The sequence below is a fragment of the Scylla paramamosain genome, chromosome 6 (assembly GCF_035594125.1).
Source record: "Scylla paramamosain isolate STU-SP2022 chromosome 6, ASM3559412v1, whole genome shotgun sequence".
Classification (NCBI taxonomy): domain Eukaryota; kingdom Metazoa; phylum Arthropoda; class Malacostraca; order Decapoda; family Portunidae; genus Scylla; species Scylla paramamosain.
The window spans coordinates 27,966,948-27,991,996 of record NC_087156.1 but is presented as its reverse complement, the minus strand read 5'-3'; the positions used below and the strand labels follow the sequence as shown (position 1 = coordinate 27,991,996).

The window sequence follows — 25,049 nt, the reverse complement described above, 5'->3', positions numbered from 1 at the left end:
CCTTCCTCCCCTCCACCCGTTGAACTTTCGTAATAATCGACAATCTTTTTGGCATCCTTGCACGGGGGTCCTCGGGCGCCTTGTACAACGGGGAAACTTGAATCTAAAGAGCAGAGGCAGCCTAGCACAAGAGTTTAAGGGGAGAGAAGGAGCAGTGTATAGGGAAGGGAGATGAGGCGAGAGGTACTTTGATGTATGTGTGGTAGATGTGAACAGGAGGCTTTAAAGGGCTATAGTACACAGTGTGTTATGTACGTTCCTGTGGTGGTCTTGGTTGTTGTTACCGTTTGTGTGTCCCTTTTGTTACCAGTGGGACAAAAGTGTGTGTGTGTGTGTGTGTGTGTGTGTGTGTATGAAGGGGGTGTGGGGAGAGAGAAAGACTGAGAAAGCGAGAGGGAGGGAGAGATATAAATCCTAGATATTGTTCAGTTAGGTGAAATAAAAAAGGACTGGAAATATGTGAAGTTGTAAGCGCGAAATGAGATCAGGGAAGATTGTTTTACTAGACTTCGTTGCTGGGGAGGGGAGGAGGATGGATGGGGAGGGGAGGAACAGGATGATGAAAGTAAAGCAAGAGAAGGAAAATAAGAGTCAAAAAAAGGTGGATGTTGAGCGGGACGGTTGATGATGGTGGTTAGTAGTGGTGGTAGTGATGGTCGTAGTGGTAGTAGTAGTGGTAATTGTGAATCAGTTGTAGGTGATGGTGTGTCATGAAATAGTGGACAATGCTCTGATTTTTTTTTTTTTTTTGTCACATTCTCTCAAGGCAAGAATACCAACGAGGACTACACAGGCAGCGTCTGAAGGCAGCGGCGCTCTTCCCCTCCTCGTGTTCCGTGCACTTCAAAGTCGTTATTCTTTTCTTTTACAGAAGAGAGGCTTGGCAAAGGGTAAATATAACAAAGGAAGAAATAGATGCCTCACACACTCTCACACACACACACACACACACACAACACACACACACACACACACACACACACACACACACACACACACACACCATAAAGAGAGTAGAAGAATTTATCGTCGAGGAGGGGCGGCGAGAGGCGAGGATAACAACTTGATCAGTGCGCCGCGCCGAAACGCTCCCCTATGGTGAGGCTCACTACTATATCAGCCGCTACTGTCTCCACCACAGTACGCAGCCGCTTTCATTGGCAGACCAGTCCATTACAGGCAAGGCGTCGCGGGTCTGGATGAGCGTGAGGAGGCCCACCCCTTAAAGTGGTTGACGTAAAGTCGGTGAATGTTTTCTAGTTCCATCTTACACTTCTTATACCTTCATTCACAGTTTATATATATATATATATATAATATATATATATATATATATATATAATATATATATTTATATATATATATATATATATATATATATATATATATATATATATATATTAATAATTCTTCCAATGTGTTTAATTAGACGCGCACAAAAATTAATTATTGACAGTAGCTGCAAAATGGTTTGTCGGTTATATTTAGATAAATGAATAATGAAAGATAGGAAGCTCTACAGAACTGCTCTATCCCGAGAGACTTAGGTAAGCTACAAAATGGTTTGTCGGTTATATTTACTTAAGTGAATAGTAAAGAATAGGAAGCTTTACAGATCTGCTGCATCCCGAGAAACACAAGTAAGGCATCGCTTCCGAGTAGAAATAATAATCTACAACGACGGCTGTAAGAAGCAGAAATTCACCTATGCGCCACCCACCAGCTGTACCCATCCGGAGAGCGATTAGAGCTTGTGTAGTCCAACCCGTAGGTGAGGCTTCACATAACATACTCCTTACCCCTTTGCTCACGATATAATAACTGGCGTGCGCATCAGTGAAAGCTAACCTAACCCTAGTGGAACGCGAGCCTCAGCATGCCAGGTAAGAAAATGGAAGTAATGGTGATGTGATGTAATGCATCTTGATAACACTGCCTCTAGTTTCTTTTTAATCACAGAAAAATACAAAGATGAGAAGACAGTCATCGGTCGTGACCTACACCCCACGATTCAGTGTCTGCCTCTGCTGCAGGACAATCAAGGGCTGGCTAGCGGCAGTGGCTATAGCCCCAGGAATTGAACATTCATTAGCTGGCATTGCTCGGGCTGGGAAATCAATAGTACAAGTGTAACAAGTGTACACTGCTGTCCTCACCGAAGCCTGCTAACCTCTCACGCGAACAGGTTTTGTTTGTAGTGTCAGCAATGGCAGTGACAAATGAGCAATAGAGAGGGTGAGGGCAGGGACGGCGGTGTAGGTGCCGCCGTCTCCAGCAAAGTAACCAGGGCAATTTTTGAGTTAGACAAAGGCAACACTGTCCCTCTCTCCCTCCCCTCACAGGAAAGCAATTCTCTATATTGGTAAAATGTTTCCTGAAGGATCTAATAGCCTTCTTTAGCGTTTGAAGTAAGGGAAAAGTAAAAACATAACTCTATTCTTGAGTTTACGTCCTTGAGCGGCTCCCTCAGCAAGGCGCGGTGCTTGTTCTCTCATCATCACTCCCAAGTCCAGAACAACTCTTCCAGCTGAGTTTTTGCCCTGTACTTGTGGGGTGCGAGCAGACACCAACTCAATGGGGGTCATGTCCAAGCTTCCCAGACAGCCCTTCCCCGAAAGCCATGCAGGCAACCTTGAGTTGGTAATTGTTTCGCCTTTTACTTTGTGAACTATGGTCTGGGAATTGGTCTGAGCATCTCACGTTACTCCTCAGGAAGCAGTACATTCGTGGAGCTTCTTAGCAAGGGCTTGAGCGGCGATTATGAGTATGAATAATTTTGAGTGGACTGGCCTCTACATTTGTTATTTTATGTGGTGAATATTTTTATCATTTGTTGTTGTTGCTCTTTGTGGGGGATGAGACGAGTAACGTGACCCTCCTTGCTAGTGGCCTGAGGTGACCTGAATACCTGGAGGTGGATACCGCTCGTCACAGGTTGAGGGGGCGGGTGATCAGGTGTCCTGTGGCAAAATAACGCTGGGGCTGAAGGAAAGGCCAAGAAGGGAAATGAAGGGGGAAGCTGCCGGAGAAAAAGGAAGTACCGAGTAGGGAAGAGAGGCAGGCCGAGAGAGGAGGAGGAGGAGGAGGTCCATGGTGGGCGAAGGTGGGACACACAGGAATAGCGATGAATGGAATATACGGGCAGGGGAGAGTGAGAGGAGGGAGGGAGTGGGGAGTGGGGAGTGGGTAGCGAACGGTGAGTGATGGATGGGGAGCCGGGATGGGGAGGCTGATAGCAATTTGAGAAGGTTGAGAAGTGGACGATGGGAGGCTGAATGTATAGAGCATGGGTGAGATGAAGGGGAGGTGAAAGGGAAATAAGGGCTGGAAGAGGACACGGCCAACCCTTCCTTATTTTATATCTACATGCGTTTCGCTTGATTACTGCCATTTTTTTCTGCGTCCTGTTCATCATGGGATGCTTCGCCATTACTGACTGACTTGAATCTTGCACCAAATGACAGCTATAATTTTTGAGTATACAAGAGGCGAGACAGACGGAGGACGAGATGTACAGATAGGAAGTCCTGTAATAGACGGGCAACTGAACGAGATAGAGAAGGCTAGGGGAGGCCTGCGCTTTGTCCTGCATTGATATCGTATAGAGGTTGGTGATGATGGTGTATGTAGGTGTGTGTGTGTGTGTGTGTGTGTGTGTGTGTGTGTGTGTGTGTGTGTGTGTGTGTGTATGTGTGTGTGTGTGCGAGTATGTGGACAGTATTTTGTGTATGCAACATTCATCCACTGTTGTATATCAGGCATGTGTGTATGTGTGTGTGGGCTCATTATGTAGACGTACAACGCAAAGATATCTATTGAACTTTCCAATACTCATTTTGATAGACATTACATGTCACGGACGCGCCTCCAGCAGTGGTCCATAGGGGACGCGTGCGAGTTGGTGGTGTTCGTGACGAGAAATCAAATCAGTGTGAAAAAGAGCAGAATCAACTCCATGCAAAGTCCGATAAGCTGATGAACAGAGGGCAGAGTTTAGATCGAACGTGTTTAGGACAAGTTGGTGCCGAGCGATGCGTCTGGGGGAGTTTGTGTGTTCTGAGAGACCGAGGGGCAAAGCGGACAGCGGTGGAAGAGAGAGAGAGAGAGAGAGAGAGAGAGAGAGAGAGAGAGAGAGAGAGAGAGAGAGAGAGAGAGAGAGAGAGAGAGAGAGAGAGAGAGAGAGAGAGAGATAGGAAAAATGTGAGAGGCTAGGGACTGGCTAACAGGATGTGATTGTGCAGGGGAGGCAAAAGGCGGCCCGAAGCTGTATGCCGGAGAGGGGGTCGAAGGGAGGTTTTATAAAGCGTCCTGTTCATGAGAGGCCCAGAGAGAGAGAGAGAGAGAGAGAGAGAGAGAGAGAGAGAGAGAGAGAGAGAGAGAGAGAGAGAGAGAGAGAGAGAGAGAGAGAGAGAGAGATGCATTCCCAGAACTTCCTTTTCAGTGGTATTGTGTAGCCTTAAGCACCCACCCACACACACACACACACACACACACACACACACACACACACACACACACACACACACACACACACACACACACACACACACACACACACACCGCTGACCGAGATTCGAAACAAGTCAACAGCCCAAACCTGCATGACTTAAACTACAGATTCATTTATATTTTTAAGACAATTAACAGCCTTGCCCTCTGCCCTTATGAAAAAAAAAAACATTGGCGCATTCATGAGAAAAGACACACAAAAAGTAGTGAAGTAAGCATGAGTGTGCGAAGGTCGAAGAGAGGTCAATGGAGGTGAACACGGGTAACAAGGATTGAGGGGAATAATGTGTCCTGTGAAGATTATTCGGTAGGAAGAATGATGATTGGCGGACAGCAGGGATGGTATGTCGGAGTAGGAGGTATTGGGCACGTGTGCAAGAGAGCATTGGAAAATAAGTCTCGTGCTTGAGTATGTGGAGTAACGGAGACCATGTACATAAATGGTTAAGTACTGTGGGGTACCTTGAGTTTGGGATATGCTTTTCCACTCCAGCGTCAGGTGAAGGCAATGTTAATCCCGTTCACTACGACATGCAAGAATTCACAGCACTAAAAGCAGTGTATGAAACCTTTATGAGCACCTGCAAGAAAAAATAAAGAATAAAAACGAATAGATTTTGCAGTTTCTAGCCAGTGTAATGTTTAGATGTGGCTGTAAAACGAGAAGAAATGTCTCAGAGCTGGTAGTGATTAAGGAAAGATGTGCCATTTAATAGTGAATAGCTTAAGTGATGCGGTGATTTATAAACTGCTCCTGCTGTAGTGACTTTTATAAACAGTAACCTCCATTCATCAGGTGAGGGTTCCGTATCGTTTGCTCTTCAAGTTACGTCATGAAGGTAGTTTTCCAGGTAAGAGAATATGACAATGAGGTGTGTGCGAGTCTGCCATCACTGTGTTGTCCTTACTCTCGTCCTTCCTCCTCCTGTTCTCCTACTGCCCTAATTCCTGCTCCGTCCCCTCCCCCTACCCTACACTCATCCCTGCTCTTTGCTCTCTCTCTCTCTCTCTCTCTCTCTCTCTCTCTCTCTCTCTCTCTCTCTCTCTCTCTCTCTCTCTCTCTCTCTCTCTCTCTCTCTCTCTCTCTCTCTCTCTCTCTCTCTCTCTCTCTCTCGAGACGCTCCCCTGCCCTACCCGTTTTTTTAACTATATATCTGAGAACTCTTTGTTTTCAGTCACCGAAGAGACTCAGAAATATTAACGCTCCGGTTCAGGTGACGGTAATTTGAGCGTGACATCATTTTGGAAACTCGCTGTAGCTTCCTTCTCTTTAAACAGCTTTGTGGTAGGGGCAACAATTGACAGCCACCACTTTAATTGATAAGAATGCAGTCACGGATGCGGTGGCTAGGTGCTTTGTGGCGGACACGTGAAAAATGATGCACAATGATGCCTCCCACTGACACAGGTCATTTCCTTTGTTGTGTTTCTCGTATTTGTTATTGTCTCTGTTCGTGCTTTCCGTCCCAGGTGGACTTGTGTGTGTGTGTGTGTGTGTGTGTGTGTGTGTGTGTGTGTGTGTGTGTGTGTGTGTGTGTGTGTGTGTGTGTCTTCCCTTCTTCACCTCACCCAGCGCGTCCCCACCCTCCCGGTACACACTTTTCCCAACGTCTCTACAGTTCCCGCCCCTCCCTTGGCATCCATCCCTTCCCGTCCCGCCTCTTCCCATCTCATTATTGTCTCCTCTATCTTCCTTAACACCAGCCAGGTAGACGGCTATTCCACACACACACACACACACACACACACACACCATCTTTTATCTTTTATCAATTCGCAATGATAATTTCTTTTTTTTGTAATTCACGAAATATTATAAATTTCAATAAATCCATTATGTGTGTGTGTTTAATAATTACTGCTCTGTAAGATTTTTTCAGCCTAATTTGTTATGTGTTATTGAAATGACTATTTTCTTTCGAGTGTCCGGTAGAAAACCCTCTCTCTCTCTCTCTCTCTCTCTCTCTCTCTCTCTCTCTCTCTCTCTCTCTCTCTCTCTCTCTCTCTCTCTCTCTCTCTCTCTCTCTCTCTCTCTCTCTCTCTCTCTCTCTCTCTCTCTCTCTCACATCACAGTCTGGGAGAGATAGGAGAGGGTTTCACCACCACCACCACCACCACCGCCACCACCACCACCACGGCCAGCACCAGGCGGAGATACCCTCTAGATAATTAGCTTGAGAACCTCCACTTCCCGGCAGGCAGGGGTTGCTCAGGAGGTATTTTGGTCCCGGCGCCTCAGCACGGTTGGCAGGTCTGTCGTTAACTCAATGCGTGTGTGCCTAGCAATACAGATAATGAAGCTGCGGCAGTGCATTGTTCCGCGGGCAGTGAGTGGCAGGCGGCCTCCCCCTTGCGCTCTCCTCTTCGTCCTCCCTCTCAGCGTCGCTCCTCATTCATTACCTCCGCGCTCGTAAATGAATCAAGGGTGCCAGCTACGCTCTCGAGGTTATAGTGGGTTATGTTCCTGCGGCCCATAGCGACTCATCTCCGTCACCCCATATGCTGAGAGTTGGTCTGGTTAAGTTTCCCTCGCGTACTTACAAACTCTGCACAAAAATTAGGGTAGGTTGGGTTAAGTTACATTGGTTTGCTTAAGTCGGAGGGAGTTATTATTACGAAGGATTACTATGGTAGGAGTTATCATGGAGGAAACTTGGTAAAAGGAGTTTGCTTAGGTGAAGTTTATATAGAATCCCGTCACTTTCCTATCACGTCTCATCACCAGCAGTTATCATGTACCACTCCTTCCCCAACACCCATCACTTGTTGCACTCTTCACCCTCACCCACTCATTCCTCTCACCAAAACCTCACGTCTCATCACCAGCACTCATCCATCACACCTTCCCCAACATCCACCACCACTTGTTGCAGCCTTCACTATCACCCACTCATCCCCCTCACCAACACTTCACATCATCACCTACACCCATCGACCAGTCCTTTCATCATCACCATCCTGTCACCCATTTCCACACGCACCTATGACACACTTCATCCCCCAGCAGGTCCTGTCACGTCCCATCACCCACACTATCACCCTCACGAACATGCGCCGGTCATCTCTCTCTCCTCACCCACTACCTGTTCTTATCATCCATCATCCCCTCACTACCTGCCGGCCACTCTCCCACTGTTCCTCCCCACTGTTCTCGCCAAGGCACTGAGGTGGGACGACACGAGGGAATGCTGCTCCTTGTGATCTCTCTAGCACGCTGTCTTCCTCCCTCCCCTTGCATTCCTTCTAGTCTTATTGTGCTGTGGTGCACGGCCTTTTGTCCCCTACCGCCTTGTGTTCCCGTTTCATTTACAGTTATCGCGGATTAAATCTTAGCTGGAGTGGGAGAGTAAAAGCATCATAGCACTCACCTGACGGGGATGTTTCGGTTGTGAGTGCTAAATGTGAGAGCCAGGTCTAAATTGAGGTATTTCTGCATATGGGAGGAAGGGAGGGATGTGGAAATTAATGTGTGTGTGTGTGTGTGTGTGTGTGTGTGTGTGTGTGTGTGTGTGTGTGTGTGTGTGTGTGTGTGTGCGTGTGCGTGTGTGTGCACCGCCCCCTCACCGCTAGTTGGGTTTCTCGATGGGGATAACATAGTCGTGATTAATTTACTGTGCTACGGTCATAATATATTAGTTAGGAAGGGAATTTTTTTAACAGATCTCTCTCTCTCTCTCTCTCTCTCTCTCTCTCTCTCTCTCTCTCTCTCTCTCTCTCTCTCTCTCTCTCTCTCTCTCTCTCTCTCTCTCTCTCTCTCTCTCTCTCTCTCTCTCTCTCTCTCTCTCTCTCTCTCTCTCTCTCTCTCTGACGCATTGATATCACTCCGTCATATCCCTGATCTCGTCTTGCGCACGCAGACACACACACACACACACACACACACACACACACACACACACACACACACACACACACACACACACACACACACACACACACACACACACACACACACACACACACACACACACACACACACACAGTCATGACGGCTTCAGGCAACGTGCAATTTAAACAAGCAAGTACCAGGAATACCAGGAGAGATAAACAAAAGCGGTAAGGTCACACAGTAGCTGGAGGGGAAGAAGGGAGGGCAGACATTATGCTCTCCGGTAGGGACTCGTATGGGGAAGCGCTCCCAAGGTAGTCGTGGGACGGAAAGTGAACCATAATGTAACCAAATTTGTCCAAAGGCATCGAAACTGTTCATCTGATGCTGTGTTATCACGTAACCAAACCTATCCCAGAATAACCTACTTCCTAACTTACCCTTCTCTTTACTCACTGTTGGCTGTGTAGGGATGCTTATACAACTTATCGATGAGATGACATACCAAGTCCCCGAGGCAGCCACTATCTAGAGTTAGAGATCACCGTCTAAGGCTGCTGGGTTATTCTACCTCTGTCTTACCCTTGCCTAACCTAACATGCTGGGCGAAATGAAGAGTTTTGTATAGATGGCGCTACAAGTCTGCTGTTTATCTACCACTGACCATGAATCACTGAAAGAAGGTATAGGTAAAGAACATACACTGAAAGCTTTCGATTACCTGTTGACATATACAATACATACCCTTATAGATTTCGATCATCTAATAAGTAATATACAATAGGAATAAACTGAGAAAATGCTAAAATGAATACACTATAGATGTTCCCAATTACCTAGTGACTGATATGTGTACATCATAATCAATCTTTGACTAGTAAAATAAAAATAAAAAGCTTCAGATCTTATTTTCACTGACATCACGCAGTACCTCGCCTCTAAACAATCTAGGTGATGAGTTAACACAAAAACAACTCTGCACAACTTAACCCCACACAAGCATACTCCTGGAACAGTCTCGATGCATGCACACATATATTATTACATCCTCCTCAAATATGTAAGAGAAAGACTACAGTGAGGTGCGGGTCATGATCGGCGACGCGGCAATATCAAACAGCATTAATAATTCATAGCACCAAGTAACTCAGTAAAAGAATTGCAACATAATAGCGGGGATGTGGGAGAGGGTGGAGAAAAAGATGCTGCAGGTCACGTGAGGGAACAGAGAATGAAAAGCCCTGCCATTGTGGTAATCAGGCGAAGAAAAGGAGATTTCATGTATATGCGAATGAGTACAGTAGAGTGTACATATAAGTGTATGTGTGTGTGTTTATGTGTGTGTGTGTGTGTGTGTGTGTGTGTGTGTGTGTGTGTGTGTGTGTGTGTGTGTGTGTGTGTGTGTCTGGAGAGAGAGAGAGAGAGAGAGAGAGAGAGAGAGAGAGAGAGAGAGAGAGAGAGAGAGAGAGAGAGAGAGAGAGAGAGAGAGAACGTGAGACTCAGACAGACGGAGGTGATGACAGACGAAGGGAGACAACAGACAGACAAACAAACAGAAAGAAAGATAAAAAGAAAGAAAAAGGCAGAAAGAACGAAAGATAAAATGGATAAACAAACAAATAGAGAGACAGAAAAACAGCAACTCTCATGCAGGTAAAGAAAGAAAACGAAAAAAAGAAGAAAGAAGAGTGAAAGAAAAAGAAACACTGCAAACAATGTCCGAGGAATCTACCAAAGGAGAGAGAGAGAGAGAGAGAGAGAGAGAGAGAGAGAGAGAGAGAGAGAGAGAGAGAGAGAGAGAGAGAGGGAGAGCTGGCAGCAGACTCACCATGCCTTCCGTGTTGAGGATCGTGAGAAGCGGAGCGGGATCGAGGGAGTTGAGGACCCGAAGGCGGAGCTGGTAGTGATGACCTTCCTCGCCCCGCCCCGCTCTTATACCTGCTGGAGGCACACCTGCGCGGCCACCTCCACCACCCTCCCCTCCACCCCTTCCACCCCACCACTGTTTCCTCCATCCAGCCCTTCCTCTGACTCCTCCTCACGCCCACGCTTTTTCTTCGTTGTCCTTCTCCTCCTCCTCCTCCTCCTCCTCCTCCTCCTCCTCCTCCTCCTCCTCCTCCTCCTCCTTCTCCTTCTCCTTCTTCATATTCGCCTCCGCTACCTAGGAATCTCTTCTTTGTTCTTTTATCTTCTTGAAGCCATTAATGGATTCTTCTTCTCTGGTTCATGTTTTCGTTCCTATTCTTTCTGGTTTAAATACTCATATATATAAATATAAATATATATATATATATATATATATATATATATATATATATATATATATATATATATATATATATATATATATATATATATATATATATATATATATATATATATATATATATATATATATATATATATATATATATATATTTATTTATTTATTTATTCATTTATTTAACTATTTTATATTATTTCTTTTTTTCTTTTTTTTTCATCGTCGTCATTTGGTCTCTTCAACCTTTACCTTGCCTTTGTTCTTCTTCTTGTCCTCCTCCCTCTCTCTCTCTCTCTTGCCTTTTGTTCCTTTATTTTCCCTTTCTTCTGATTTCTCTTCCCACACGTAAGATTTCAGGTACCACGTATTAGGATAAGCAGATACCCTCAATACAGACCAGCATTACTCTTCGTCTCCTTCCTCTCGTGGTCCTTCTTCAGTTCGCAGATATTCGCTCCTTGACTAACCCGCCCCCCTCACCTCTCTTTATCAAAACTATCCCCTCCTCATCCTCTTATTTTTTTTACAACACACACACACACACACACACACACACACACACACACACACACACACACACACACACACACACACACACACACACACACACACACACACACACACACACACACACACACACATGCATATATATTGAGAGAGAGAGAGAGAGAGAGAGAGAGAGAGAGAGAGAGAGAGAGAGAGAGAGAGAGAGAGAGAGAGAGAGAGAGAGAATATTAACCATAATTGCTGTCATATGTATCAATTGTACTTTCCCAATGCACCAGTGTTTCGACTTTCTTATAGTCAAGCAGCCTTCTTTTCCCATAACTGTCTCTCTTTATGCTTTTTTAAATTTCTGGGAACGCCGTATCTCGTTTTGCACTAATTTTTGTATGATCTGGGGCAGTGTATGTGCGGCGTCACCAAGGGGGCGGGACCAGGGCGTGGGAGTGGGAGTCATGACGTCACTCAGAGGTTAAGGGGCCCTGCGACTCCCCGATTCGCCTACAGGATGGTGAACAGCGAGGTTTGGGCTCATCCACATTTCCTGTCTCCCATCTACATCTTTTTTTCTCCTGATATTGCTCGTCATGTTGTCTTCGGCCAGCTTTGTCTTATTCATAGGAAAATAATAGGCAATGCTCTTTGATCATCGAGGCATCCTTTGTGCACTAGAGGACTCAGGTTTGCCCTACTTACCATAATTAACGAGACGATGAGACCGAAAAACAAAATTAACCCATATATTGGAGTCAGAACTTTAGATCAATAAGACTTAAAAGCACGATGATGAGGGAACACGAAAGACTCATTCATGTTCTGCTTTTACTGACGGTGACCTTACTGGCAGAAGCTAGAGCATGCATCGCTTAAACACCTTGTCCTTTTGTGTAGCTTCGTGAGTCAAGTGTCTTAATTTACCTGTGAAGAGTTGTGATTCACGGGTCGGTTCCTCCTGTTTCATATCAATCAAGACGTGATTATTACGCGTTAATATCAAAGGGGAATGAGCTTGATTGGTTCCTTCCGCGGTGGGTGGTGATTGGGAGGAGAATGTGTGAATGTGAACTTGTTAAAGACGTCGCGGCGTCCGTTTAAACACGGGAATAAGCTGTCTGTCAGTTTCCATGCCTGAGTGTCTCCCTGCCTGTCTGTCCGTGAGAATTGCCACCCGAGATAAGGCTGTCCCCACAAGAAGATGAATGGTTGGCGTAGGCAAGGACACAGGGGAGTAACAATAACAGGTCCCAGGCAGTGTGATCCTAATATGTGCTACTTTCTAACTCGCTACTCACAGGTGTTGGAGGTATTGCGCTCCCATAGGTGTCTGAAGCTCCGGTGCGGGACTCACTCAAAATTTAGGTGTCAGAATCAGAGGCCGTCCAGAAATGTATTGTCTTTTTTTTTTTTTTTTTATAGGAAGAAATAAATACTAGTGTTTGTGCTATTTATAAAGACAAACTGTTAACATTCCTGGCGGGGTTGGGGTTGGGCCGTGTGTGTGTGTGTGTGTGTGTGTGTGTGTGTGTGTGTGTGTGTGTGTGTGTGTGTGTGTGTGTACATTATTTGAGTACAGTTATAGCAGTAAGGTAACCTGTTTTCTTTTCTTTAATTCTTTACGGCTGATGAGAGTGTAGTGAAGGCTGCAGAGTATAATATTATGTAAGAAAAAGAATACAATCACCTCAGCACAGCATAGTAGTAGTAGTAGTAGTAGTAGTAGTAGTAGTAGTAGTAGTAGTAGTAATAGTAGTAGTAGTAGTAGTAGTAGTAGTAGTAGTAGTAGTAGTAGTAGTAGTAGTAGTAGTAGTAGTAGTAGTAGTGGTAGTAGTAATAGTAGTAGCAGTAGCTGCTGCTGCAGCAACTGTTGTTCATGTTGTTACTGTTGCTGCTGGTACTCCTGTTTTTGTTATTGTTTGCTATTGGTTGCATTTTTTTTATTTGCATTAATGTTTATTTGTGAAGATACACGCTTAATTTTCTCTAAATCAACACAGAGGCAATCAGACAAGCGCATCATAATCGCTGCTACCAACAAGACTTTCTTCTTTCAACCCTCTGGACTCACACGCCTTTTTTTCCCGCTGATTCCCGCCACTCCTTCCCCGCCGCAGACCCTCCGCGGTGCGTGTCCCTCCCTACTTAGCACTCGACAATGCTTACTGGCTAATACCGGTAAGAGGAACTTCACATGGGGTTTACATATGAACAAAATTACCTGTCGCTGTGCATGTTGTGTAAGTGTATTGAAAAATAAAAAACTTGTTCCTTTTAGAGCTTCTGGAACCGCCGCTCGAATACGCTGAGCATCCAGCCACGCCCTCAGGTGGCCAGGATATGACGGCCGGCACGGCGGGGCGACGCGCCACACGCCTGTCGTTATCATCTTCAGAATAATTACTGAAGCAGAAACGGTCATCTGGTGGGGAATTCAGTCCTAACGTACTGTGTAGTTACTGTAGAGTAAGCAGTGTTGGGGTGGTATTAATAAATTTTGTTAACTTTAGAAATCCTATTTTCATTGAAAACTCATATCTGAAATTATCGAATTTTATTTGCTTGTGAAAGAATAAAAAAAATTTACTTACCTATGCACTAATTATTCAAATAGATGATCGTGAAACAACGATAAATAATTAAGTAGGTATACGTAAACAATATTTTCATTTTTATAACACGACATAATGAGTAGAGGAGTTGTTTCCGCGCAGCCAGTGAACGTTTGCCTGCATATTTATCTTCCCGTCGAATTAGAGAGCCTGGCAAGTTCGGACAACTTTGACTGCCCGGCGCCTCATTAGTGGAAGAGGCAATTGGGTTAAGATGAACTGCAAGAATATATACACCTCCTCGCTCAGTCCTGATATTTTTATTGGAAGGAGATGGTAAATTTGTCTGCAGCTATGTAACCGATGTCTAATAATTACTCATTAATAGGAACAGGTATTTGTGCTTCATACTGACGTGCGGGTTTATTTTATTTGTTTATTTATTTATATATTTATTTATTTATTTATTTATTTATGTGTCTGTTTGTTTATGTATTTATTTATTTATTTATTTTTTGTAACATGCCATAACTCTCAAAACAATTTCTTATCTTTGTATTTCTACTGAATGAAGGCTTGTTTCATTGGTGTGTCTTGGGCGTAGAGTAATTGTCTGTTGCTCTCTTTCGTAAGATGAGCGGTTGTTTTTAATGCTGTGCTGCTAAAACTTGTTGCCGAGGTGCACTGCTAACGTATCATGCATCTGTGCTGCCACTAGCGTTCTGTTGTGGCCTCATAACTCGCGTCAAGTCTGCTCGATCTGGCTGCATCCGCATACGACAGCGTGGCCAGGGGAGTGGAAAGGAAACTATATTTTACATTGTAGTTGTAGGACCTGCCATTGAGGAGTTGCTTCAGTTTCTGTTAAATTATCTGTTAGAAGCGCTTTGGTGTCTCTCCTTCCTTGTTTCTATAATTATACTCACATATTTACATAGGTGACCATACGATGATTGGTGTATTAAGCCTAAGGGTTCCTCCATCTATGCAGTATTCTTGTTCTTTATTATTTGTTTTTTTTTTCTGTGGGAGGCATGCAGTTCGATCATAAGGCAGTACGTGTTTTTTAAGAGGAACACTGGTCAAGGGCAGCAAAAATGTCAAAAAAGAGATCCATTAGAGTGTGTCCCCGAAATCAAAAGAATTATGGAAAAACGGAGGACAGATGTCTTGAAATCTCCCTCTTGAAAGAGTTCAAGTCATAGGTAATAGTGTCTGTTGTTATGGTTATGGGTACACCAAGATCATCTGTCATAGTACAAACATTCACTCACCAGGAACAGGTGTCATTTCTGCGTGTTGCTGTGTAACACTCCCGGCTCATTGTGTTTGCGGTGAAGCAACATGCTTCACCGCCGACTTGCTGTGGTGGGGATGGGTGAAGAAAACATTAATGGTAAGCATCGTTCATTGTTTATTCTTGGACTGTTTTATGTGTTAGGCAGTAAACTTCATGAAGACAGACATTATTTTCACACTCACATATATTAAAGGAAAATATATACCCACTTCCTTGATGAATGTGCCTATATAATGCTGAGGGCTCTGTATCACGTGCGTAAGTCTTCCTCTTATAGATACTGTCCATGCATACCTCTCATGCGTGTATATGTTTGTGTGTGTGTGTGTGTGTGGGTGTGGGTGGGTGGGAAGGCTCAAATCACTCAACGCTTTTAAATAAAAGGACTTCTTCATTTCAACTCCCTCCATATTTCATTCTTTTCTACAGTTATTCCTTTGGTCTTTCTGGTTGTATGGTTTCTTTATTCGCTCTACACCAGGCAGGAAAACTATCACTTACACCACTGTTCCGCTCATCTTGCAAATCTAAACGTTATATGATATCTTAATTCCGTGTTTTCTTTTACCGGTAGTCTGCAAATCTCTCAATCTCATTTTGATTTGCTATCTTTTAAGTTCCTTTGAATGGAAGAATTAGGACATACTGAGATCGAAGTAGACTGATCGCAAGCTTTTTTTTATTATTCTGGTCTACTTTTTAGGAAGGGAGAAATTTACTTATTTTATTTTATAGACTTATTTATTTTATAGACTCTTAGCCAGTCCTGCTTTTATATAGTAACGTACAATTTAATAAATTTATATAGTAGTTGAAATCATCACAAACTAAGGGTACTTGACATAAAATAGGCCTCGAAAAAATGGATTGAACTTGGCAAACAGGGCACGTATGCAGGCACCCGGCTTTGTGTTTAAAACTGCAGCAGTAGTGCTAATAGGAGGTACAGTTGTGCCTAAGTATGAGCCTCGCGTCTGTATGGAGTTGTAGCGAGACCATTGGCCGCACCTTGGTGTTGGCACGGGATGGGCGAGGGGAGGGGAAGTAAAGAAGGGAGGAAAATGAAAAAGTATGGGAGGGGAAGGGGAAGGAAAGAACAGAGAGAAATGTTGAAGGAAAGTCAAAAGATGGTGGAGAGAAGAATTGAAAAGGAATGAGAGAAGAAATGATGCCATGGAACAAGAAGAACTGTGAAAAGAAGGGAACAGCAAGTGAGAATAGGGAAAGATGGCAAAAGGAAGATATAGACGTATGACTCCACGGTTTCCTCACGCCTGTTTTCACTATCCCGTACTTGTGTTCCGCAGCCCGTGATCAGCAAAAAACTCCTGTGGGTTGTACATTCCCCTTCTCCTTTACATAATTGAAGACAGAGAGTCCACCCAAGCGCTGTGAAATCAACCTTTTAGTGTAAAGATTCATTATAAACAACATCACGCCTGAATTCAGTGATTGCGTATGACTTTTCGACGTGGAACTCGACACCAACAACCTGCATTAGTATTATTCTAAATATAGCGTTGTATTGTTTCTATTGTTAGAGAGGAGAATATTTTTTAGTGTCCGTAGAAAGAATAGTGATTTTTCTTCTTCCCGCTTTTGGCGTGAGAAGTAGCAAAATAATGTGCACTGTGGGAATATTCATCGATAAAACTTCCTTGTCTGAATTCTGCCGGAGGAAAATCCGACGTTTGACCAATCATTCGATGTATAGTAAAATAACCAAATATTCACAGTTCATATCAACGCATAACTATTTCAGGAGTGTATTAATTATGTAAATCCCCGCGACCAATATGAACATTCACGGCCATCACCTCACAGCTCCGCCACACCCACCGTCTCATTTCCTCATTCTTAACGAGGGAAAAATATAACCCTGTGTATACTCGCTTCACATATATCAGCGAATTTTTAATCATATACGCCGCACTAATGAACTTGTGTGAGAGAGAGAGAGAGAGAGAGAGAGAGAGAGAGAGAGAGAGAGAGAGAGAGAGAGAGAGAGAGAGAGAGAGAGAGAGAGAGAGAGAGAGAGAGAGAGAGAGAGAGAGAGAGAGAGAGAGAGAGACTGTGCCTAACTTTGCCAGAGGAGCCGCCGTACTAATTACCACTAAAGTAATTAAGGTTTGCTAAATACCTCTTAACGGGATTGAGGACTGACGGAGAAGGACATGACGCGAGTAAACACACCACCACCCGTCCTTATATATTATACAAGGGCTGATGAAGGACAGAGAACGTGGGGGAGTGAATGTAGGGAAAATGTATGCAATAGGAAGGTATCTACGAGCAAGAGCAAAGGTGAGGATAGTAGAGAGAGAGAGAGAGAGAGAGAGAGAGAGAGAGAGAGAGAGAGAGAGAGAGAGAGAGAGAGAGAGAGAGAGAGAGAGAGAGAGAGAGAGAGAGAGAGAGAGAGAGAGAGAGAGCTGTAAACATATGTATGAAAATATCTTGACCAAATAAAACAAATATAAATAAAAAACACAAGCACGAATAAAAAAAAAAAATAACAAGGTAGAACAGGATAGAACGCCAATTCTCTCTCTTTCTCTCTCTCTCTCTCTCTTTCTCTCTGTCAGGTCTCACTAACTCACCATCAAAAAAATGCCATTCAGTATTGACATGTATAACGACGCACCTCACAAATAACAGGCCTCCATCATGCACCTCTATAGGCATCCAGCAGGTACGTGGATCTGTCACACGGTCAATCAGTTTATTTACACACTTATTTTTACATACCCCTTTCTTCTGGCCTCAGCATTTCGTATCTATGTGCGGTGACGAGTGGCTGGGGTCCTGCTGGGTGTGTTTTGTGGTCTCCGAAGGGAAGGTTAACGAGGCTCAGACCAACGTGGTAATACTGAACTACGGGGGGCTGCGATTGGCGGGTGTGATTGGTGGGTGCTGGTGGTTGGGCTGAGTGGGCTTTGTGAGTCGCGCCGGTCCCTCCTGTTATCCCGACCGTGTTATCGTTAGCGTGATTATTTTTCTCTTGTTTTTAAATATTTCTTTGTGATTTCTTTATTTTATAGGTAGCTTTGGTTCTCTCTGTCTCTCTCTCTCTCTCTCTCTCTCTCTCTCTCTCTCTCTCTCTCTCTCTCTCTCTCTCTCTCTCTCTCTCTCTCTCTCTCTCTCTCTCTCTCTCTCTCTCTCTCTCTCTCTCTCTCTCTCTCTCTCTCTCTCTCTCTCTCTCTCTCTCTCTCTCTCTCTCTCTCTCTCTCTCTCTCTCTCGTGCGATTAGGGCAGCTAAATTAACTATTTAGTCCTATGTGCTACTTTGAGCCTTTTTTATTCTATTTATTTATTTTCTAACTTGTCATTGTGTGTGTGTGTGTGTGTGTGTGTGTGTGTGTGTGTGTGTGTGTGTGTGTGTGTGTGTGTGTGTGTGTGTGTGTGTGTGTGTGTGTGTGTGTGTGTGTGTGTGTGTGTGTGTGTGTGTGTGTGTGTGTGTGTGTGTGTGTGTGTGTGCGTGTGTGTGTGTGTAGAGAGAAATCAAATGAGCACCGGTAGAAATTCCCACTTCAGAATCTCCTTCCAGGATTTGTATATTTAAGTACACCAGCAGCTACTAGTGTATTGCTTAGCGCGTTCTGCTCAAAGTGCAGGTGCCGGGCTCGAATTTCCGTCGGGTACAATTAATTTGAGTTTGTCTCCTTTCACGGTTCATGATGTAGCTCATGCTCGCCCGGTAGAGAATTGGTACGGAAGCCTGGGAATTGTGGCGTTACCATGCGGCACCCCCGGAGCAATTAAGGGAGGCTTTTATTTTGCAGTGGAATGATTTTGTGAGCTGCTGATGAAAATGAGGTTTTATTAATTGCAATTGTTACTTCACCGCCCGTTTTCTTTATTCATTTATTAATTCTTCTAGTTCGATTTTTTTCATGTTCATCATTTTGGCATTTCTTTAATTCCATAATAGTGCAAATGTCTCACTTAGTCTTCTTTATTATTTTTTTGTGGAGTGTCTGTCTCTTCCAGGCCGCCTCACCTAAGCTTTTCATCTCGTCTCTCCATGGTGTTTTCAGTCTGCCTCGCATATTATTTTCTCCGTTTTCATTTTCACATCTACTTTGTGGTTTTCTTTGTAATTTAAAAGTCATTCACGGTAATTTACCTGTATAGACACTAATCAAAACAGTAGTAACACACATACACACACATGCGCGCACACACACACACACACACACACACACACACACACACACACACACACACACACACACACACACACACACACACACACACACACACACACACACGTGCATGCAATATACCCCAAGACGTTATCTGTGTAGCATCTTTCCCTCGTGCTTACATTGCAAGTTTGTCAGACATGTTTTGGAGGGGACGTGATTAACGCCTTTAATTTATTTGTCGACTCTTGAACAACGACTTGCACGTGGCTGGGGCAGCTGACGCCCAGCCATCTCGTTGTTTATGCACACTGCGAGATGGTGCCCGAGGGGAACATTTAGCTCAGGTGGTTATGGTAATCTGGAACATGCATTAACCTGTACTCCGTGGAAGTACAATATTACGCCGCCGCATTCTGGAATAAGTAAACCAAGGGAATGAACACCGCGGCAAAACACAACGCTATGTAAATATTCTGCCTGTTCATTATCGTTCACCATTTACCAAATGACGGTGCGAGTATTATTCTGAGATAAAAGTCAGAGAGAGAGAGAGAGAGAGAGAGAGAGAGAGAGAGAGAGAGAGAGAGAGAGAGAGAGAGAGAGAGAGAGAGAGAGAGAGAGAGAGAGAGAGAGATTTGGGCCTATACAGTGGAAGGAGTTGCGACAGATATTCAGGGAGACATCATGAGAGAGAGCACTTGGGAGTCTCAGCGTGGGTAGTGTGGCTAGTGAGGTATAGTCAGGCGTTTAGTGTTTTCGTCGCCTCGAATACTAACCATTGCGTGTACCAGTTGACACTCCGATGCACCGACGTTTCAATTATCAATGAATCTGTTTCTCTGTACTGCTCGATATGGTTTGCCGTCACCCAGCCCGCAGTGTGCAGAGAGGTACCGCTAGATGTGATATCGTTTCTAACAGTGTTCCTCGATGCTTGGTGGCCGCGCGCTGCTGATCAAGAGGGAAGTGGGTCAGTCCAGGTCATGAGAGAAGCGTTGGTGTATCCTCTCTCTCTCTCTCTCTCTCTCTCTCTCTCTCTCTCTCTCTCTCTCTCTCTCTCTCTCTCTCTCTCACGTGATTTTACAATAACTCCCATTGTTCCTCGTTTTTCTCCTTCCTCTTCCTTTCTCTCGCATCCTTCCTAATCCTCCTACGATGTTTGCTCATGTGTCTGCTTCCCTTGCTTTCTTCCCTCTGCCTCCCACCTCCTTTCCCTCCCTTTCTTCGTGCCTTCCGCCCTCCTTCGCGCTCGCTCCCCGTTAACACTATTATATCAGACAGCTGCTCGAGATTGTTCGTGGCTTATGTGATAATTGTTCCCTATTCCTCCTCCTCCTCTTCCTCCTCCTCCAGTAAGTTCAAGTTCTGTACTATGGAGTTTAACATACGCTTCTTCTAACCCAAAAAACGCTTCAGATTATATCACTTGAATGCGAAGAACAAACGCACACAGTCACAAACAAGCAAAAGCAGCTCACAAAGACACGAACGAAACCACCAGCTCACACCTCCACCTCCAGCTCCACCTACACACACACACACACACACACACACACACACACACACACACACACACACACACACACACAATCTCGTCGTGGCTCCAAGACAAGTGGTCCACTTTGCCTTCTAGTCACACTGGCAAGATTGGAAGAAGCGCGGCATTATTCTCTCTCTCCAGCACCTCCTTGGTATGACTATTGCTCCATCGCGGCGGGGCACGAGGGGGCGGCGTGAATGAGGAAGATGAGAGGGAAAATAAGGGAAGTAGGGAAGCATTGGGTCAATAAATGGATTTTTTCTTATTTTTTTTCTCTGCGGTTTGGAAGCGAATGCACGAGAGCTGACCCACCTCAGCGTGAAGTGAACGGGTGCCTCGAGCAGGGATGTGGAGGGAAGTGGGACAGGGGTGGGTGGAAAGAGGTAGGAATGGGACGCGGGTTGGGCCATCGAACCTCCGGGACACACCAGTAAGAGAAATCTGTGCTGACGGTCGAGCTTAACTGAACTGTCCCTCCCTGGCAGTTCATAACTCAGAGTCAGTTTATCGATGTCATGTCAGAAAGAAACTGACGTTGTCTCGAATTGTAAACATAAGAAATTTACGTATTGCTGTTATTTGGTTTTTCTCTTTGCAATGATGTCCTTAATTTTGTTGGCATGTGCATAACTGGTGTTCTGTGTGCGCTAACAAATTGGTTTTACTTCTTGTACTTTGTTACTGTAGCGTCACAGGGCCTTTAATTCATACTCGTGCAGCAGCAACATAATGTTACTGCTTGATGCGTGGGAAAGGGGAGTGAGGGCGATGGATGCTGAAGATGCCTCCCTTCTTTCTCTCTATCCCATCCTTTGTGATATATTGCAAATATGAGTAACATGACAAAAAATTTCAGGCTTACAAAAAGGGTGTGAGATCACCTCCCAGACTCCTCTCAACACTCGGGTGAGCAGTGGCGTGGAGTCAGAGCGTTCGCGCCCCGCAGCCAATCAGGAGTGTCCGGTCGCATACTAACTAAGAGCCCGCGTCAAAGTGATGCAATTAATGTCTTTACTTAATTATGCCGGTGCGTATGGCGACGAGGGAGAAGGACGCGTCACTCACTCCTTGACGTTCTCCGCATCCCCTTCCTGCCCTGGCGCCCCGTCTCCAACCTTCCACCGACTCTACACCCTTAGCTGTTCTCATGTTATCCACCCTGGCCGCGTTCCTTATCTAGTGTACGCAGTGACCGTGCCTTGTCTCTCGCACCAAATCTGTACACTATATTACTTCATTCCTTATCTTATGATCCAGTTCACCTTGTTCTGTCGTCCTGTAACTCCGCACCTCACTCTTGCAGACCCTGGCGACGTACTCCCTCCATTTCTCGGGCCACACTAACTACGTTTCCAGGCTGTAGTTTTGGTGTTGAGTCTGTCGGTGTGTGTGTTTGCCTCTAATGTATTGGTGGAAAATGCAATATGGAATGAAGCACCAAAGACACGTGATGGCAGGCAGCTCGAGTGTTCCCTTAGGACGTCATAGGGCTAGATTTGAAATTTAGGCACTCACACCATTTCTCTCGTTGTTCTACTTACTCATTATTATTTCGTTCCATTGCTGTTTATGGGGAAAATGGGGAATATTCCTTCCTTCCTTCCTTCCTTCCTTCCTTCCTTCCTTCCTTCCTTCCTTCCTTCCTTTCTTCATTCATTCATTCATTCATTCATTCATTCATTTATTTCTCCCTTCCTCCCTTCATTCCTTTCTTCCCTCCTGCTTTCCCACCCTCCCTACATCCTCCCTTTCCTGTAACTGTAACCTCATTTTCTGAAACATGAAGGGCTTAGTTACTTAGAGTTTAGGAAATCGTCAACATCAGCAGCTGAGATGAGAGATATGGCTCTTTGCTGATGTCATCGCGTCTCATGTAACACGGAGAAATACATAATACACAAAACCACTGCGAGGTCGTACGTTAATTAGCCAAAGGTCTTCGTATATTCCCTTTAGAAGGTGCACGAAAGATTCACAATTCACGTAAGTTTAGAAAATTTGCGGTATAGCTCATTTTTAATTCAAGAGAGATGCTAACTTAACTTACAAGCCAAGTCGTCGATGAAAGTGATGTTCGGTGGTAACCTAACTGTTCTGCACATGTGTGAGTGTATTAGACTCGAGAGACAACTGCAAAGAATAAACGTACACCACATACACCTCCATACCTTCAATGCACCACAGGCCACACAACGCTCTCCTGCACCACCACCACCACCACCACCACCACCACCACCACCACCACAGACAACTTTCCCATTCAACCACCCCTTTCCACACGACACTCATATCCCGCCCACCGCTATAGACACCAACTTAACCTCATTCCACCATCACACAATACCTTCCCTCATTACTCATCCTCCACCCACCACCTCGCAGCAGCTCCACATCGCCTGTCCGTCCACTACCACACAACACCCGCTCCACCCACTCATCACTCCCCCACTTCCTCCCATCCCATTCATGAGCTTCCTCATCAAAACTAGATGCTATTCTACATAATACACACTAATACAAACGTATCCCGTAAGATCAGAGGCGACTAAGTGATGCATATCCCCTCCCTTTGCCTCCTGAGATGCTAACAAGAGCGCGGAGCCGACGAAGAAGCGTCTACCGTGGCTGTACGTGGGCAGGGACGCGGAGAACTTCCCTTTGGTATTCCTCTGAAGAAGATAATTCGCTAGAAAATCTGCCGTAAATATTCAGTTCGAGGTGAATCAGTGAGTCGGGTATGCAAGACTGTGATGATGTGTATAAGGAGCGGGGAGTGGATGAATGATGGAGAAAGAAAGATGGAAGTTAAAATTAATGTGATCAGCAAGGGCATCAAAGAAGAATTGGATTTACTCAGGAGATTCTTTCATGTGTATGTATTTTTTTTTCTATCAAGAGGAAAGTCAGGAAGCAGAAACAACTGGAAATATGGAAATTGATAGTTAGTAGAGGCACCGAAGAAGAATTTTCATGCGTATTTATTCAGAAGATTCTTTTATGTATGTATTTTTAGTATGAGGAAACACATGCAAACGTTTTACTCACCTTCCAAATGAGAAAGCCGAAACCATTTTAATTAATCATGTGAGAAATCGAATCCTTTTTTTATGAAGAAAAGTTTTAGTGACATAATTGTAGCACTGGATATTCTTAGTCAGTCTTCATCATTCACGTAAGGATGCTGCTCAATGTCATCAGTGTTTGCTGCACCACAAGACCTCAGATGCTTGTGTGCACCTTGCGTGTACCTCCCAGGATGTGGTACTTGAATGGATGTACATGTTTTAACACATTCACTGCGGTATGCAACAACTCAGCACTAAAAGTAATGTGCGGTGTCTTTATAAAACATCCACAAGAAAGAAGGGGATAAAAAACAATAAATCTTTCAATTTCTATCCAGTACAGTGTTTTAAGGTGGCTTTAGTACAAGAAAAAAATTCTCAGAGTGATTAGTAATTAAGAAAAAATGTGCCAAATAGCAGCGAACTTCAACCATTAACATATAATCCGTTGTAGATATGGTGGTCTGCTCGCCGCCCTGCTGGCATCGGTTGATGTGGTGATTTCCTTTTTAAAAGATCTGTCTCAACAATTGCTCGACATTCAGTTTGTCTGTTGATCTTTCACTCCCTGTAACTTCTGTACTCATACTTTTGTTTACTCTTCTCTCAGTAACCTTTAATATATTATCTAAGATCTGGTGATGTAAGAGAAAGAGACTTTCATGAGAAATCAGTAGAACACCGAGGTCACTCCAGTTTCATGTTCTTGACAAAAAATATCGACGCAGCCAGACGATGAGCGATCACTGAGCTCGTGGTACGCATCGTGGAAGCGAACGAAATCGATAGAAGGACGGGTCGTGTTCAGAGAAATCAATATTTGAGGAAACTTCTCAGAAATCTGAAACATTTCTTGTGAATGAGATAATGAATCGTAAAATTTGAATGTATCATAAAGAAAAGTAAACAGAGATGGGTAGGAAATGGGGTAACTCTGTAAGATAAATATATAAATAAATTTAAAAATTTAATCATATGGGTCTCCAGAAACAGTATGAGGAGTAAAAAGAGACAAAATAAATCAGTTCAAAAGTCTTTGCACACAGAATTTGGCAAAGCTCCCCCTTGATAATTTCCAGATTTTGCAAAACTATTGACAACTGATGTGCTGGATGTGGGCGAGGGTGACGTGATTCAGTTAGGAGGCCTTGAGGGAGGCCGTCACCAGGGGGAGGGTAATGGTGACTGGAAGAGGGAGATAACATTCCTATCCCTTGGGAGATGAGACAGTGGAGAGGTGGACCACAAAACAAAACAATGATGTGTAGTGTCTCTCTTGACTGTAACCGAGCCGCAGCGCAATGCCATCTACTGTCCTCTGCATAGAAGAAAAAAAAAACGCGCTGCT

General features: G+C 44.4%; 1 protein-coding gene across 1 annotated transcript in view; it reads right to left on the bottom strand.

Annotated features, from left to right (window-relative positions):
• The window catches only part of LOC135101130 (red pigment-concentrating prohormone), a 19,127-nt gene extending 8,879 nt beyond the window's left edge, over positions 1 to 10,248 (bottom strand). The window contains exon 1 of the mRNA XM_064004671.1: positions 10,167 to 10,248. Within this exon, the coding sequence (XP_063860741.1) occupies positions 10,167 to 10,169 (3 nt within the window). The 5' untranslated portion in view covers positions 10,170 to 10,248. The remainder of the gene's footprint in view (positions 1 to 10,166) is intronic.
• Positions 10,249 to 25,049: the final 14,801 nt, after the last annotated feature.